Here is an 18,180-nt window from a genome sequence, read left to right as displayed (position 1 = left end):
CGCGCTCGGTACCTCGCCGTCTTGTGCTATGTTATGTGCCCCCGGTGCGTTTAAAACCCCACCGTGTGCGCGTCAACAATTTATATGGTGCTTACACATTTGCTTTTAAAGCTGTGAATATGCCGGGTATAGGGCCACACGCAGTGTCTCTCCGGTAAGGCACTTCAGTACGTTGTGTATGCACGGCGTGATGGGATTACGTTCCCCCATAGCGTCAGCTAACTGACGCAATGCGAAGTGAACCGTATTGAAAGGGAACGCTTAGGTTACTCACGTAACCCCGGTTCCCTGAAATAACGGGAACGAAGCATTGCGTCTCTTGCCGTGCTACAAACGTCTACGCAGCGAGTGTTATTCGGCTGCGCGCTTCAGTCGAATAATATGAGCTCCTGACGATTGAACCGCGCTTATATAAGGACGCGTTCCTCCCGCGCGCGGGTTCAAACGTCATTGGTCTGTACTTTGTACAGACGTTAACCAATAGGCTTCAGTCACGGAGTAAACAGGAGTTTCCCCCATAGCGTCAGCTAACTGACGCAATGCTTCGTTCCCGTTATTTCAGGGAACCGGGGTTACGTGAGTAACCTAAGCGATATGTTTTATGAATTACCACTGAGTTGAAATGTGATAAAATATGTTGTCTTCTCTGAACCGTTCTGCACATTCAGCTGACATAAACCACACTTTAAATAAATGAGAAAAAAAACTATCCAGTGATGAAATGTTTCCAGTGTTGACAAAAATCTTGTGGCATTCTCCAGGTCACATGACCTGGCCAGAGACGGTCAGTCTCCTTAAAACTTACATAGGAGGTATTTCAGGAGGGCAGTCCCACTCGGAGCATTGATGATGTCAAGCGCTCTAAATTGGCCTAAGGAATCATTTAAAATTACCAGGGTACCCGCGGAGTCTTAAAAGTCTTGAAAAAGCATTGGATTTCATTTTCCCATATTAAGGCCTTAAAAGGTATTGAATTTCACCTCAAAGCCTTGAATTTTTCATGGAGGTCTTAATTTCAAATGATCAATAGATTTATATGCTGTTAATTCAGACACAAAACTCTTGTGCACAAAAACTACGCGCGAGCGACAGATACGAGCAGAACACTATCCATGTTCGGAAAAGCATCTTAGCGAGCACGCAGAACACTATTCGCGCGCGGGAAAGCATTCTCGCGTGTTCACAAAACACTATTCGCGCGCTGAAAAATGTCCTCTCGAAAGCACACCTCTGTTCAAAGCGCACAAATGCAGTCACGCGAGCAAAGTTAAAAGTTAAGTAAAAAAGGCTGGGATGAGAAAGTAAAGGCTGGGATGAGCGCTCGCTCGACTTTCTCTATGCGCTCGCAGCTGCACAACATGCCCTTGCTCGATTAAGTTGACTTTGGGACTGTGGGGGCGGGACAATGACGGTTGTCCTCGCACCTGTGATCGGTTGTTTGATTTAATCAATGACACACACAATCTTCTGTTCCACAATCCGTCTCTAGTAAATCTAGGTAGAGAAGACACGTTTTAATATGATCATTATGTCGGAGAAGTTCATTTATATGTTAAACAATAGTCTTGTGTGATCCATGCAATAATAAGCTGCAACAATAACGCAAATTTGAAAGCTATTATATATTTTGTTTATATAATATCAACTTGCAATATATACTATAGGCTACATATTTACATTGTCACACTAAGTTAGCATTAGAAAACTTTAGTATGGTCCTGTATAAAGATTAACAGAAAAGATTAACAGAAATATATATATATATATGAGCTTGTGTCCAGTTTTTTGTTTGGTGCAGTGAACAGATCTCTTGTTGTTGTTGTGTTTGCCATAATATGGTTAATTTTGTTTGTCAGTATTGTTCTGGTTCACAGCATTACTGATGAGTGTTATTAGATGTTGTTATTATCTTAACTATATTAAACAGCAAAATAAATACCTTAAAGTTGGTGTTATTGTTTGGTTTGCAGATTATTTCATGGATCAAACAAGGCAATTGTTTTAACATAAATTACCTTCTCCGACATAATGGTCATATTAAAACGTGGTGGGCTGCACAAGATAAAGAGGAGGGCCACATTTGGCCCCTGGCCCTCCAGTTGCCCATCCCTGATTTAGGGATTTTCAAATTTACAATAATTATACATTTAAATTTATTAAATCTATTTGATTTTTGGTTTTGATTGTTGGGTAAAGATAAGGGTTAGGCCGTTTGGGCCTTGGATTCAGCCTTTCAGAGGCATGTTGTCATGAATGTTCAAACACTTGTAAATAGTAATTATTTGAGGTATATTACGTTATTTAAAATGATTTATTCTACCCGAATGGGTGCGATGTAGGTATTAAATTTCATTTGAAGTGGTATTAAAAAGGTCTTTAAAAGCCTTGAATTTAGGTTTGACAATCCTGGGGGTACCCTGATTACTCAAATGCTTCAACTGTTAAGGTCACAAACTCCACAGTGTGCCTTTAAGTCCTTAAAAAGTCTTAAATTAGACATGATGAAACCTTGATGTAACCAGCTTTTATTTTTTTCTATTTTTGGCAGCTTTGCTCACAAATTTAGATGTGACCTCAACCAGGACTATGTTACAGAGCAGTGACCAAGGTATGCCTATCATCACAAGACAACTTGCTTTTGGTGACATCATAATTCTACACAATTTTAATGTCTTATTTTGCACAAATGTAGGTCCTTCTATGACCAGCACTCCGAATACAACTTCAAACACTCAGAGTAAGTTGGATTCTTGATCATTGCCATTGCCATCAGAACAATACAAAAACTAGTTGCCATTGTCACCTACCAATGGTTCAGTATTCTGGGACTTGTCAAAGCCTGGTAAGGTTTAGAACAGATTTTTGTTTCCATTTAACGAAGAATCAACAATGATGAAGTAGGTAGTGTTGAACTACACAACCCATGTCATTTCTCATGGGTACATGTGAGATGTCAGCAAAATGCTTAATGGAATGTTATGTCAATCACTGGTAACCACTGGGCTCAGCTCTTGTTCTGTGTAATCAGTGCCTAAGTCTGTCAGGCATCGGCAATGGACAAGTGCATCGTCTATAGTCTCAAACCTAAAGTGGATGCTTATATGACAACAAATTTTAAAATTCGGTTCATCTCTTGCTTTATTGCTCAGAGTTATTTCTGGCTCAGCAGCATATTTATTATATTTAAAATTTGATGTATTTAGTGCTCCATAATCATGTTATAGTTGAGGTAATTTGTAGAGTTGGTAGGGCCCAAACATAAACTCAAGCCCAGGGGCCCCTAAGACCCTGCCTTGCACACACTCATACCTGAACCTATTTGTAAGTTCTTGTGGTCAAAATAACCATAGGACAATTGCTCAGATGTATTTTTGTATTTCAGATGATTCTTGTATACCAGCATATGTGAGGGCCATCTTTATTAAACTGGACAAGATCGAACTCTCTCTAGAGAACATTCAGTCCATTTTAACCAAAAACATGGGTTCTGATGACCCTGAAATTGAAGAGCTGACCAGGTCACTACAGACTCCAGCCCAACTTGAAGAAGCTTCTGACAAGCTAAAGGACACAGCTCACAGAAAGAAAGTGGTATGTGAAAATAGGACATTGCTGTATTATAGTTTTGGGCGATATGCTCCATTTTCATATTGGCCTATCATCAGCCTGTGAGATTGGCGATACACAATATTATCGTAAGGACGGCGGGGCTTACTTATTTGATCATTAACTTGCTAATCTACTTATTAATTTGCATGTTTAATAGCTTAATATTAGATATGAGAATCTTTTTTCTTTTTTGCTAGAAAAGGATTTTATTAATAGGCTCAATCAAGATATTTGCCTACTGACTGCGGCTTCTTGTTTTGCCTGGTATTTGTGTTTTATTTTTTTTCTTGTCACGCTAGGACATTGGGATTCTGAGGTTGAAGTGTGTGTGGGAAATTGTGTTAAAGTTTGCAATGTTTGTTTGACCGGAGTGCGGCCGCGTCCCGCACTTTCAACGCTAAATATCTGTATGTTGCCCAAAGTGGTATAAACACCTGGTATATATCTCACAACATGTTGTTGAACCTGTGTCTTATGGACTTTAAAAAATTTTTTTTGTCTATATATGTGCAGATTGATTGCTTATTTTGTTTATATAGCAGTTGCTTAATGAAAGTATAGCTAGCTGTAATTACCTCAGCAGCTGTATCAGATCCGCCCGTTACCTTAAGTTTTGTGTGATTTTTTCTTGCTGTTTTAGTGTAAGGTAAATTGTTCAAAGTTATTGCGTTAACATGACCAAATGCATCGTCAGTTTATTCAGCATAATCGGGTTAAGAATGTGCATGTGAAGTTGAAGCAGAAATGGACCATGCGTGTCGGTGATGTTGCAAGTGTTAGGCTATGTGGTAATGTTCTTATGAATTTAGGCAAGGCAAATTGTAGTTACTAATATTTAATAATGTTATAATTTTATAATAGGAAATTTTATTATAATTTTATAAAAGGAAATTGTCCTATCAGATAACTATTTTTCTGCATTAATTCTCTTTACAGGTTGATTATCTGTCACTGCTGGGTGGTAAATCTCCTGGTGACTCTGTACGACGGATAATGCGAAAAATTGGAACAAATGCTCTTTGGGCCAATTACAGTTTGAAGGGTCGAAAGGGGTAAAGAAATTTTCAGGACCTGGCTATATATCCCATCATAATCCGTAAGTTGTTTTTATTTTTGAAGTTATTTTGTGACCCAAGACCTTTTCACTCTCATTTCTACTATATAATTGGAGAGGGATTAGTTCAGGCATGAAAATCCCTCAACTTTCGGCGAAATTTGCCATTTTGAAGCCAGAATAGGTGACCCACGTGAATCGTGTAGATTCGATAAGAAACTTTTTTGAGGGGGTGGGGGGGGTATTGCGCGCGCCCATCGCAGTCATCCAAAATGTATCCCAGACATTAGGTTTGTTTGAGTTCATGCTGCGCTGCAAAAACAGACAGGCAGGTGACATCAAAGTACCACGAGAGTGAATCGAGAAGTCATAAGGACATTTGCTTTCAAACCGCTCTCGCGCTACTGTGATGTCATCTGCCTTTCTGTGTTCTTAGTCATGCACGCTTGTTGAAGATGCGTAGAGCAACTGCATTCTTGACGTAAAGTCAAGTGGAAGACACAAAACGCTGTAAAACTATCACTGTAGAAGTCTGAGGCAACATATAAATTAAAACAACATATATATATATTAGGGGTGTAACGATTCATTCGTTTTCTCGATGCATCGATTACAAATCCTGCCGATGCATATGCATCGATCTTGAAACCTGGATTTTTGAATCGTGAATCGTTTGTTTCGATTTTATATTTAACAATCGAATGAATCGTGATTATATAACGAATATGATGGATAATAAAAAATATATAAATAAATTTTAAATTAGTTACATCTGCGACGTAAAATGAGCAGTGGATTACGTTACTACTCTTCAATTTGCGGCGCGCCTGTTTGCTGTCATTTGAATAAACACAGCAGACAGTGCACAAATGGAGGGACACGAAGGAGAACAACGCACCAGCCAACATGAGATCAAAGGTTTGGGATTACTTCAGTTTTCACGAAGTAAATTGAAAGACTGTCCGAAGTCCGTTGCAGTTTGCAGACATTGTAAATCTGAGTTAAAATACATTGGAAATACAACGAACCTTATTAGCAACCATCTCCGCAGATGCCATGCCATTAAGATAGACATACCTGCACTTAAAGCAGCTAGTATTTTAGGGTCAGACGTGAGAAGTGCTACTCCTTTACACACTTTGCTGTATTTACACACTTTGCTGTATTTCCTAAATGTTCAGGAAATGTATGCAATGTTTACAATAAACGTTTATGGTGCATTGAATATGTAGAAGTAGTATTATTTTTCTTGGTTTACTTGCTTTAATGTATTTTGAGTCCTAAGAAGTTAAGCTATTAAACTAAAGTCCTGAATCTAGTTAATGAAAATCTATTAAATGGTCATGAATTTCCCAAATATTTCTTTTATTTGCTCAGATGCAGATGTATACTAATTTATAGAACAGAATCGTTAATATTCGAATCAAATCAAATTTTATTGCTAATCGAATCGAATTGAATCGTTCTGGTTAGCAAAAATCGTTTTTGAATCGAATCGGAAACCTTTGAATCGTGAATCGAATCGATTCGCAGTCTACCCAAAGATTCACAGCCCTAATATATATATATATGTATGTATGTATGTATTAGAGCCCGACCGATTTATCGTTTTGCCGATTTTATCGGCCGATATGAGCCTGTCGCAGATATATCTGTATCGGCGTATAAGCCGCAGATATGAAGCCGATATGAACGTTCCTTACAGAAGACATTAAATGCTTTTGAAAGATATAAGTACTTGTTTGTCCAGCAGAGTGCGCCCTACTGGTTGCTAATGGTGACCCAGGTCACTCACTGTAGTGACACCAGCCAACCCCCCTTCACTTCAGTCAGTCTCTCAGTTTAGGTGGAGGCAGCCACGCGGTTTCTTCACAACATTTTACACCTGGTATTAAGACGCGCTTTGGTCGATTGGATTATAAGTGGGCGAGAAAGACACATTCCGGTTTACATTTGGTGTTTTTAACCCGTCTCTTTTGTCCACTTGCGAGTTGTTTAAAACGCAAGTGGGAGAAAGGACGCGCTTTAACTGACGCGCAGTCTGTGGGAGTACAGCTGCTTGTGCTGTTACTGAACATGCTCATTTCAAAGCAATTGATTAAATAAGCTCGCGCAACTTTACACCCTCGCTAAATAAAAGAGGCGGAGAGCAGACGCTTTAGTTTTATAAAAGTTTAAAGTCCCGGCAGAAGACTGTGGGTTTGTGTTATAAAAACGTTGTGCAGTACATTAAACATAAGCCTACATCATTATGTTTTACAGCAAGTCAAGCATTGTCGTCTTAACGGTAACTTTCTAATTAATTTGTGAAGTACATAACTTACTGTAAAGCTAATAAACAATGACTTTATAAGTTTCCATTTTCAAAATAAGCCAAATATAACATTATTCTCGTCAAAACTGACAATCATTTAAGTTATATGTATTTTGTTTTATTTGTGTTTTAAAGTTATTTACAATTAGTCAAGTTTACTGTTTTGTGCACTTATATTAGAATCATTTTGGATAATAAAGTTTATTGTTAACTTGTAAAACACACCCGCCTATATTACATATCTTTGTCACGTCATTTTAAGTGTTTGATCACCACATTTGTGAGTGATCATTGCAAAAAAAGTATTTATATATACTATATTCTGTTAATGTATAGTGTATTATATATACAGTAGTCTGCTGTAGTATAATATACTGTAGTATATGTGTACTGTACTATAATATACACATAAAGAATATCGGACGATATATCGTTATCGGTCTTTTTTTACTCCCTAATATCTGTATCGGCATCGGCCCCAAAAAATGCATATCGGTCGGGCTCTAGTATGTATGTGTGTATGTATGTATATGTATGTGACCTGAAAGATTTTTTATTGGAATGGATTGGAACGAATAATGGACATAGGCTACTCCTCGCTTGTAAGTTACTTAACTTAGTAAAACTGCAAAATAATGCATGAAATGCTGTTAATAAGAACATACTGTTATTAATACTGTTAATAAGAAAGTTTATCATTTACATTAACTATTTGAGCGACAAAGATGCTAAAGTGAGTTGTTTTCTGTGGGCGCATACGTGCACAAACTCCTAGGAGGAAAAAAACCCTTTAGAGAGATTCATATATATTAATATTTTATATGCTTGTAATTTCTTGATTTGTTCTTATTTTATTTTCCCACATCACTTTTTTGCTGATCTGAAAATTATTCAACCCATGACTCAAAAACCATAATGTAATTGATTTAACCAGTACTATATTGTAAAATTAAGTCAATTTAAATGTCAGGTAGGCCTTCAGGTCCACCCTATTCCAAGGTCAACTTTAAATTGTATGGCCTTGCGACTGATGGTCAGATTTTGGCTAAATAAAATTATTGCAGATGTAAAATAGTAAGGGAATGCTACTTGTTACAGCTTTCCACATTTATCAACCCATTTAATTAAACATGGTTTCAGATACTAGTCAAATGTTTACATTTTAAATTTACAATCTAAATTGTCCGTCAGAATCAAATAATTGAATTAATGGTCATAATGTATTTTTTGCATATGTTATGGTGTGCGTTTTGTTTCTACGCACGTGTGGGGGTGTGGTGGGGATGTTGGGTTCCTTCCTTCTTTTTTGTCCTTGGCCAATCATACGCCTGAAGAATAAACAAGTTAAGTTACAGCATGTCCCCTAATGAGGCCATAATATTTATACTGGGGGAGTCCCCCCACCTCCCAGCCCCATCAGAGGCCACATCGGCCCTCGAGCACCCTTCTCACCTTTTTCACCCATGACCCGTTTTCATGCCTGTTAGTTTGTTTGTCTGTCTTACCATTCCTATACATAGTTCCCACAGGCTACGTCACGATCACGTGATCTCCCCTGAGACATAAAAGGGTTCATCTTGAAATGTTGAAACTACAAGGCTACAACTATTTTTTCAATTACTGCTTCAGCTACATTAATGTACTGTAATACTTTTCTGATTTTTTTTCCTTCTTTGCCTTTATATTTAGAGGCCTGCCAGAAGATCCACCCCACGACTCTTCAAAAAACGATTGAGAACTGTGTAGCGGATACATTACGATATGCTCCACACAGAATCACTCAGGTCAGTGTTAATTGTTTGTTTAAAAGACAAGGATGTAAAGTATTCGCTTTTCAGCAAATTATGCTTTTTTCACATACATTTGTGACTTGTGTTAATTTATTTTTTATAAGAATTATATAGAAATTCCACTATTGTGACAACACAAACTTGATTAGATCAAAGATGAAAATGTATTGGCTTTAAGAGGGTAGACATAACACAACTATCTGGCTAAGCAAGAAAGCCTGATCTCGCAAAAAAGTAACTGACCTACACTGCTTTACAGATTACAGTATAGCTGACATGTAGCTGCTAGGGCTGTCACTTTTGTGAAAAAGTCTGTTTAGATTTTTGAGACATAAGTGTTTATTGAATCTAGGGCTGCAACAAACGATTATTTTGATAATCGATTATTAGAACGATTAATCGACTAATCATTGATTATTTCAATGACTAATCAGTATGTTTTGAGCGATTATTCACCTTTTTCAATTAGTTAAAACATTAAGTTGTACAAATTCTAACTAATAAATAATAAAAGACAATCACTTTAGCTTTTGAAATAGTTGTTTTAATGAACTTTGAGCAGGTCATTCTCTTAAGTTTTTGGATTTCTGTCCAACTCAAATTACACACAAATGCTTTCTAAGCATTGTTTAAATATTCTGTTCTCTTTTAATAAAAAAGTAAGCAGTCAAATCACAACATTGCAGGCCCTTACATTAGTTAAGTGAGATGACACGACTACTCGACAACCAAGATATTTGTCAACAAATTTTTATTGTCGACAATCTCGACTAATCGTTTCAGCCCTAATTGAATCGATTGGAAAATAGATTTTTAGTGTCTAAAGACGCTTCCGTTTTCAATGCCAAATATAGGCAAATCCACGGACAACTAAACAGGCATTAGGACCAGATTAGGACGCACGTAAAGAGGGCAGTCAGTGTTTCCCCTAGGTTTACAGCTGTGGGGGGATGGGGGGATTTCCTTTTCATTCTTTGTGATATCTATCTATGTCACATAAATTGGTTGTCTGGAAGAACATTGTTTTGTAAAATAAGATATCTGGTTATTTAACGTTAAAAATAAACGTTATTTAAATCTTTTTAAAATTGACTTTTGCAAATATCCTTTATTACATTTATAGAAGTATTTGTTAATATTAATGGACCAGAGCTTAAATATTTTTTTTTATTATTATTATTTTTTTTTTTACATAAACCATTAAATGGCACTTTTTGGTGAGTTTTGTGTAAGGAAATGGAGAAATTGAGTCTTACATGAAATGTGAAAACTGCAAGGTTAAGAGCCTACCTACTTTGCATTATTGTAGTAGCCTATCAACAGGAAGCCTACTGGTAACAGGTAAAGTTTTGATTTAATTTACATTAACCACCTAGCTTACATTGTTTGTTATAATCAGAGGATTTGCCAGCATGCAGAATTCATAACTGAACAAAAAGTCTGTTTTGAGCGGTGAGGGGATTAAATCTTAAATGCTTTTGATTGACCATTGCGTTTAAGATATCAACACCTATGTCTGTGATTGGCTACATCGCTCAACGCTGCAAACATAACTTTGGCCTGTAAATCACTTCTATTGTTTTAGTGGTTTTTGTTGCTTTTCTGTAACACATGAACAACAATTTATTAGTTTTTATATGTTTAATTCATAGATATTTATATTTTGCTGGAGTCCTGAATCGTTTTAAATTCTCCCGCAGGCCGCACACACAGAGTTAGTCCATTACCATTCGTGAGCACACTCGCACTCGGCCATCAACTCTAGTCATGCACCAAATCTATTGCATTGGGTCCCGCGGTATTCCACGTCAGATCAAGTTCGGGCTCGGGCAGAGAATCTAAGAACAAATCAGTACCATGATCAGAACACAAAAGAGGAGGCTTTGTGCAGAGCCCCAGCCCAATTTAACCACAGCATCTGTATGTGACGCAAGTTTGTTTGTGTGTGTGCGCGCGCACTCATTGGGTTCATTGTGAACGCGCGAACACAGACAGAAAATACGTGTCATCGTGAAAATAAGATAAATAACATATTACTTAAGGGCTATTTAGTTTGTTTAATAAATAACAAATTGTAACCTGGCGCTATAAAGAAAATCAAATCAGGTTTACTTGATCTTCAAGGGGGGAGCGGGCAAGCCGTTAGGAGGGCGGGGCCACCCCCCTTATATAATGGTAGGGGAAACACTGGCAGTTGAGACACGTCGCAAACAATTTAGCAATATTTCTAATGATTTATTGGCGTGAAGTTTCGTGCACAATGACAAACAGGAGTGGACTGCTATAACAATAATAAAAAACGTCACTGCAGGCTTCAACACAGCTGTTTACGATTAGAAATGTCAAACATATTTCACCTACGTAGGCGACTGTAGCCCAAATCTGTATGCATGAGATACCAGCAGAATTCACATTTTTATTGTAAAAAGAGACATTTTTTGCTGAAATAGGCTATGTGTGTGTGTATGTGTCAGAAGTCAGAACCTGCAGTTGCTGTGTGACATGCGTTCGCATCGTGACGAAAGAGAAGGCCGTTAAAATCGATTCCTTATTTTCGTTTTCGAAACTTGTGTTGGTTGGTCCCTATCGATGGTGCAATCAATTTTTAAATGGAAAGTGACAGCCCTAGTGGCTGCAAATTTACATGGTATAAATTAGATTTTAGTGACAGGGTGGTTTGAGATGGTAATGTACATTTTCAAATAATGTTTTCTCATTTGACAAAACCAAAAGAAAATATGCCTTTGTAAAAAAAACAGAAACGTTTTTAGTAGTTTGGTTCATTTATCCATTTTTTCTGTTGTAAATATAAATAAGCTATTTGTGTATGCTGTTTATGAAAGATTATACTTGCAATTAGATATATAAATAATTACATTTAAAAATATGAAAATATGAATATAAATTAAAAATATATATTTTTTCTGTATGTAGTATTAATAACTTTATTTTGTTTTACTTTGTTTTTATTTGAACTTTTACTTAATTGTAATGCAATAATTTGTTTTTATTTACCTTTGTTTTTACATGCATTCAAAAGACAACAGCATCTACTTTTTTAAGAAATCAAAAATTATTCAGATTTTATTTTATATTAATTGTCTTTGCAGGTTGGAGGACCATCCATGGATAGTGAAGAACATGCAGCAGCAGCTCCAGAGGGGAGCGGCATGCTTGAATCTGCTGACTAGCCAAATCCTTTTTTTTTATCATGTTGAAGACCAGAAATGTTTAAAAATGTTCAGATTTAAGCAGTTCTATTAGATTTTTTATTTAGTTAATTTATCCTATGAACATGCAGCAGCAGCTCCAGAGGGGAGCGGCTTGCTTGAAGGGAGCGGCTTGCTTGAATCTGCTAACTGGACAAATCTTTTTTTTTTATCATGTTGAAGACCACCAATGTGTAAAAATGTTCGGATGTTAATTTATCCTATGTTTCATGTGTAATTTTGTTTTCTGTTAAAGCTTATAATGTTACTACACAACATGTCTGTTATTAAAGAAGTTTGACTCTAAATACAACTGTCTGGGAACATATATCAAACTGGAAAAAGAAACTTTACAAAAATGTTAGGGCATAATGTTCCAACAATGTTATCACTAAAAACGTATGTTTTAAATGTGTTTTAAAAGTACATGATTATATCTTTTAGGAGAACATTTTGGAAACGTTTTAAGACTTATGGTAGACCATGTTTAAAAAATATTGTTAGAGGATAATGTTCTAAAAATGTTGTGTGTAAACATTTAAGGAATATCACCACAAAACATGTGTAATGTTTTTATAGAATGTTATCCTAACTTTCAAAAATACATTCTAAGAACAAAAATTAAATGTACAACAGAGAACTTTGTAAGAACGTTAGGAAATAATGTTCTAAAAATATTATTATTAAACATTTTTATAATGTTGTTTAAAAATGTTATCTCAACTTTTATAATAACATTTTGGGAACAAAAATAAAAACACCCCCTGAAAACTTTCTAAGAACGTTAGACAATAATGTTATAAGAACGTTATCGCTAAACATTTTAAAAATGTTTGGAAAGAATGTTCAACAAACTTTTAAAAGAACATTCTAGGAACAAAAATAAAACTAGCCGCTGAAAACATTCTTATAAAGTTAGACAATAATGTTGTAAGAACGTTATCGCTAAACATTTTAAAACTGTTTGTAAAGAATGTTCTACGAACTTTCAAAAGAACATTCTGGGAACAAAAATAAAACTAGCCGCTGAAAACTTTCTTAGAACGTTACACAGCAATGTTATAAGAACGTTATTGCTAAACATTTTAAAAATGTTTATAAAGAATGTTCTACAAACTTTTAAAATAACATTCTGGGAACTAAAATAAAACTAGCTGCTGATAACTTTCTAAGAACGTTAGACAATAATGTTATAAGAACGTTATCTCTAAACATTTTTAAAATGTTTGTAAAGAATGTTCTAAAAACTTTTAAAAGAACATTCTGGCAACAAAAATAAAACTAGCCGCTGAAAACTTTCTTAGAACGTTAAACAGTAATGTTATAAGAACGTTATTGCTAAACGTTTTAAAAATGTTTATAAAGAATGTTCTACAAACTTTTAAAATAACATTCTGGGAACTAAAATAAAACTAGCCGCTGATAACTTTCTAAAAATGTTAGACAATACTGTTATAAGAACGTTATCTCTAAACATTTTTAAAATGTTTGTAAAGAATGTTCTAAAAACTTTTAAAAGAACATTCTGGCAACAAAAATAAAACTAGCCGCTGAAAACTTTCTTAGAACGTTAGACAGTAATGTTATAAGAACGTTATTGCTAAACATTTTAAAAATGTTTGTAAAGAATGTTCTACAAACTTTTAAAAGAACATTCTGGGAACTAAAATAAAACTAATCGCTAAAAACATTTATAGAACAATGCATGCTAATGTTCTCAGAACATTTTTAGAACAAAAAATTTCTAGCTGGGTCCACGCAGGCTGGCTCCTAAAACACAGAAAAATGGATTAAATTCTCCCCGAGTCACAGTGCTTGAGGTCTTGGCGGTTGGTACAATAAATACGAAACAAAATCAAAATAATAAATTAATAGAATGAGTAATTTCCAAAACAATCAATATATAATCAACCTAAATAACACAATTTAATCCTGAGCAAAACAGCAGGGCCTAAGAATCAGAGGTCCATGTGTACAAAGTTCCACAATGGAAAATCTGTTAAACAAAACAGAAAACAAACCACATTTAATCAATTACATTAACATTAAATATAAATTACCATAAAATAAAAACAATCATAATATCAAACCCACATTATCATACACATACATTTCCATAACAAATTCATTAAACCACACAATGGTGTCATGAATTACTATACTCGACCTACCCCTTTAACCTACACATACCTCTACGATAATCCGCAAAGGGAATGAAAGCTCTGCACCTAAATCGCGTCGTACTCAGTCAGTCAAAATGCTACGTAATGCAGCTCGTTGTTTACACTTAGCCACAGCCCACAAGCTCTTTCAAATTGGAAGCTAACTTCCTGCAATTTACATAAAATAGAGCAGGTAAAGACCCAAAATATCCATACAGCCATTTATAGCCTTAAAACCAATGTCATACTCCTACCTTGCTTTAGCGCTTCAGGATCATAACACTGAAATACGACATCCGTGCCTTGCACTTAACAGCTCATGCGCTCGCACAGCAGCTCCCGTTCTGCAATTAATGCAACAAATTACATAAAGACTAAACGTCTCTATACAGACGCTTACAGCGTTAATCCGAATATCGTGTTCCTACCTCACTATGGCGCTTCAGGATCACAAACACCGACCGGAAGAAACAGAACGGTCAACACAGCAGGAAATGATGTACCCTGACAGCCTTAACGCTATTTATAGACAGCACGGAACACGTATACCCCGCCCCATCATTATCACTCGGTCACATAAGGTTACTAATGACTTGTTGATGGCTGATTCTGGCTGTTTATCTATTCTGATTCTTCTTGATCTTACTGCCGTCTTTGACACTATAGATCATTCTATTTTAATCACCAGGTTAGAGACTATATTTGGCGTTTCTGATTCTGCATTACAGTGGTTTAAGTCCTACCTCTCTAATCGTAAGCAGTTTGTTGTGATGGGTGACTGCAAGTCTGAGGTCGATATGGTGCAATCGGGTGTTCCTCAAGGATCAGTCTTGGGCCCATTGCTTTTTAATATTTACATTTTCCCACTTGGCCAGCTTTTAAAGTCACTTGGTCTTAACTATCACTTTTATGCCGATGATACTCAGATTTATATACATTCAAAACCTGATACCACTATGACTGTGTCTTTTCTTTCTCAATGTCTTATTGATATTAAGAAATGGATGTCTGACAATTTTCTGTGTCTAAATAGTGACAAGACAGAAGTGATGCTTGTTGGTTCACCTCATCAGTTGCGCAAAGCAGAGTCCATAACATTATGTGTGGATGGCTCTGCTTTGCAATTCCAAACTAAATTAAAAAATTTGGGGGTGATTTTTGACGCCAATTTAAGATTTGATGATCATGTTCGTAATACTGTTAAAACATAATTTTTCATCTTAGAAACATTGCCAAACTGCGTCCTATGCAGTCTTTCTCTGTGGCTGAAAAGTTAATCAACACTTTTGTTTTTTCACGTATTGACTACTGCAATGCCTTGCTGGCTGGAGTTCCTAAAGCTACCCTAAACAAACTACAGTTGGTACAAAATTCTGCTGCTAGAATTCTGACTGGGACTAGTGCAAGGGAACACATTACACCTACCCTGGAAAAATTGCACTGGCTCCCTGTCAGTTTTCGTATTGATTTTAAAATCCTTTTGCTTGCCTATAAGGCCCTAAACAATTTGGCCCCTCAATATCCGTGTGAGCTATTAACCCCTTACACTCCTACACGTGCCCTACGCTCTTCTGAAGCTGGTCTTTTAACTGTCAAAACAACACGCCTAAAAACTATGGGTGATCTGCTTTTACTTGTGTGGCTCCTAAATTGTGGAATTCCTTGCCCTCAGAGATCAGGAATACAGAATCCCTGGGTATTTTTAAATCCCACCTTAAAACGTACTTTTTTAGAGTAGCTTTTATGTGATTTCTTTGTTTTTGTTAATTGGCTTTTACCTTTGTATGTTTAGTTTTAATACCTGTCATGTATGTGCTCTTTTTAATATCCTCTCTTTTTATGTGAAGCACTTTGAGATGCTGCTTTTAAAGGCGCTATATAAAATAAAGTTATTATTATTATTATGACAACTTTTTGCAAGATTTCTTCCCTTTATACGTTTTGGAGATAAAAGAAGTGAATGCTGACATTAACATTTTCCTCTGAGCCTATTTTTTCTTTGACTAATACACTCTACTGCTTTTGAAAATAAAATAAAACCCTGATAAAAGTCAGTATACTGGAATGCACTGAAAATCAAATGAGGGATGACTGTGAGGCTGCACTTTGTCGTGCTCTGTAAGCAGGGCCTGAAGTTAACTTTTTTGACCACCAGCCACTGTGGCAGGTGGATTTAGAAATCCACCTGCCACAGTGACTTTTTACCAGCCAGAGTTTTTTTTTGGCCTGAATAGTGAATGATAACACTGTTTTTAATATATGAATTAAATATAATAATTTTTTAGAGCTACAAAAGTGAATTTCTTTTTTAGGTTGTTTGATAAACATTAATGCCACAGACTTAAGTATGTTAATTGAGATTACTGTCTCTTTAAGACCAGCACAGACACAGTTTTTGACTCTCTAGTCTCTATACATACACTTAAGTTAAGACATAACGAAATGTTTTATTAGAATAAGAATACTGTTGAGATCATTTTGTTTATTATATGTGCCCTGTCAAGAGCAGAAAGATTTTATGTACGCTTGTTTTTAGGAATGCGTCTCTCCGATGTTCCCTATTGAGTGCCCTTAAACCCGCGCGCGCACACAGAGACAGAGGGGGCACAAACTGCGCACATAAACGCCACACATACGTTTGTTTTTCATTACTCTATTCGCAAAATGTATGTTAATATACTACAGTATAAGACACAGTAGCGTAACTCTTTAAAGTTTACACATCAAGAGCTCTGATCCGTCACAGCAGCCATACACATCTGTGAAACTGCGATTATATTGTAGCCTATGTCAGCATTGCGTTCACATCCCATCTCACCAACAGTTTAATACTTAACTTACTCGCACATCCAAACGTAGTCAGAGAAGTGCCTCATCTTCTTTCCAATCGCATGAACGTTGCGAAACAGCATCCTCTCAATGAATCACTCAATTTGCATAAGTGATATGCGCAGCTTGATAAGAAATGAGCGGTTGCCGGTTACCCAAACAAATATTTTAATGATATTCGGGCCGCGGTCAGTCGGTCGGGTTTAAAAACTATTTTGAACAATTGCGGGCGGGTTAGTTGAAGGGTTAGTTGAAAATGTCGGTCGGGAGTGGGTTGTTTATACAATGACCCGCGCATCACTGATTCGCATTGGCTACCCGCCAATGTGGCTGGTAGACTGACAGTGTTACCCGGCCGCCAATTGCAAAATCCACCCGCATTTGGCGCGTGGTCGGGTGTTAATTTCAGGCCCTGTCTGTAAGGCATTTTGCTTTTAGATGCTTTGTGATATTTGTGGTATTACCACAGTGCATATTTTTGTGTTGTTGACAAATGTCACACAAGGCTTCAGATTATTAACTGACCACAACAATGCACTTAAACCCCTTTTTTACTCCCTTAAAACCCCTGCCTGCGCTGACTGAGTGTGCTGGTAATGACTGAGCGAATGAACACTGTAATACTCATACAGCGGAAAGGAAATGGGACTGAATGAGAGAACGCGGTGATACAGCGGAAGAAAATATAGTTCCCACTGACATTACGATTCAAGTGTATTTATATACAAAACTGCAACCAACTATTACTTAAAATTCTAAAATCAATTGAAAAAAATAAAGAAACAAATAGAATCAATCCTTTTGATACAAAGGCAGGATCGGATATATTGATACTTTAGGATCGATCCGCACATCACTAGCAGTAACACTGTATCTACTGCCAAAGCAAGAGAAGAATGTTGGAGGAAGATTGCAGATTGTGTTAATGCATAAGTTAAACAAATATATTGTAAAGACCATTAATGTTAAGTTATGTATAATAATAGAAACAAATGTATTAAACACTAACGTGTGTGTGGCTATTACTTAAAGAATTGTTGATATTCATTGATATTTTTTTTAGATGCAACCCCAACCACGCCCGCCGACGGGGGGACAAACGGGTCTGTTGTCCCGGGCCCAGGGTGGGGGGGCAGAGGGTGGCACAGAACTGAAACATATGGAATAATTGTTAAAAAATAAAGAAAATATTTGATTCATTTGATATGAAGTT

General features: G+C 36.4%; 1 protein-coding gene and 1 long non-coding RNA gene across 2 annotated transcripts in view; one reads left to right on the top strand and one right to left on the bottom strand.

Annotated features, from left to right (window-relative positions):
• The window catches only part of LOC135739251 (uncharacterized), a 29,223-nt gene extending 16,931 nt beyond the window's left edge, over positions 1 to 12,292 (top strand). Inside the window, exons 6-11 of the mRNA XM_073815974.1 lie at positions 2,549 to 2,608; positions 2,693 to 2,737; positions 3,383 to 3,591; positions 4,546 to 4,705; positions 8,667 to 8,761; positions 11,878 to 12,292. Of these exons, the coding sequence (XP_073672075.1) occupies positions 2,549 to 2,608; positions 2,693 to 2,737; positions 3,383 to 3,591; positions 4,546 to 4,665 (434 nt within the window). The 3' untranslated portion in view covers positions 4,666 to 4,705; positions 8,667 to 8,761; positions 11,878 to 12,292. The remainder of the gene's footprint in view (positions 1 to 2,548; positions 2,609 to 2,692; positions 2,738 to 3,382; positions 3,592 to 4,545; positions 4,706 to 8,666; positions 8,762 to 11,877) is intronic.
• A 1,443-nt stretch (positions 12,293 to 13,735) lies between these two features.
• LOC135718405 (uncharacterized) lies at positions 13,736 to 14,640 on the bottom strand. Its single transcript, XR_010520760.2, has 3 exons — positions 14,567 to 14,640; positions 14,393 to 14,482; positions 13,736 to 14,306 (listed from the first exon to the last, which is right to left on the bottom strand). It is a non-coding gene; the product is annotated as an uncharacterized lncRNA (long non-coding RNA).
• Positions 14,641 to 18,180: the final 3,540 nt, after the last annotated feature.

Source organism: Paramisgurnus dabryanus, chromosome 10 (genome assembly GCF_030506205.2).
Source record: "Paramisgurnus dabryanus chromosome 10, PD_genome_1.1, whole genome shotgun sequence".
NCBI classification, from domain to species: domain Eukaryota; kingdom Metazoa; phylum Chordata; class Actinopteri; order Cypriniformes; family Cobitidae; genus Paramisgurnus; species Paramisgurnus dabryanus.
This window is presented reverse-complemented; position numbering and strand designations above follow the sequence as displayed.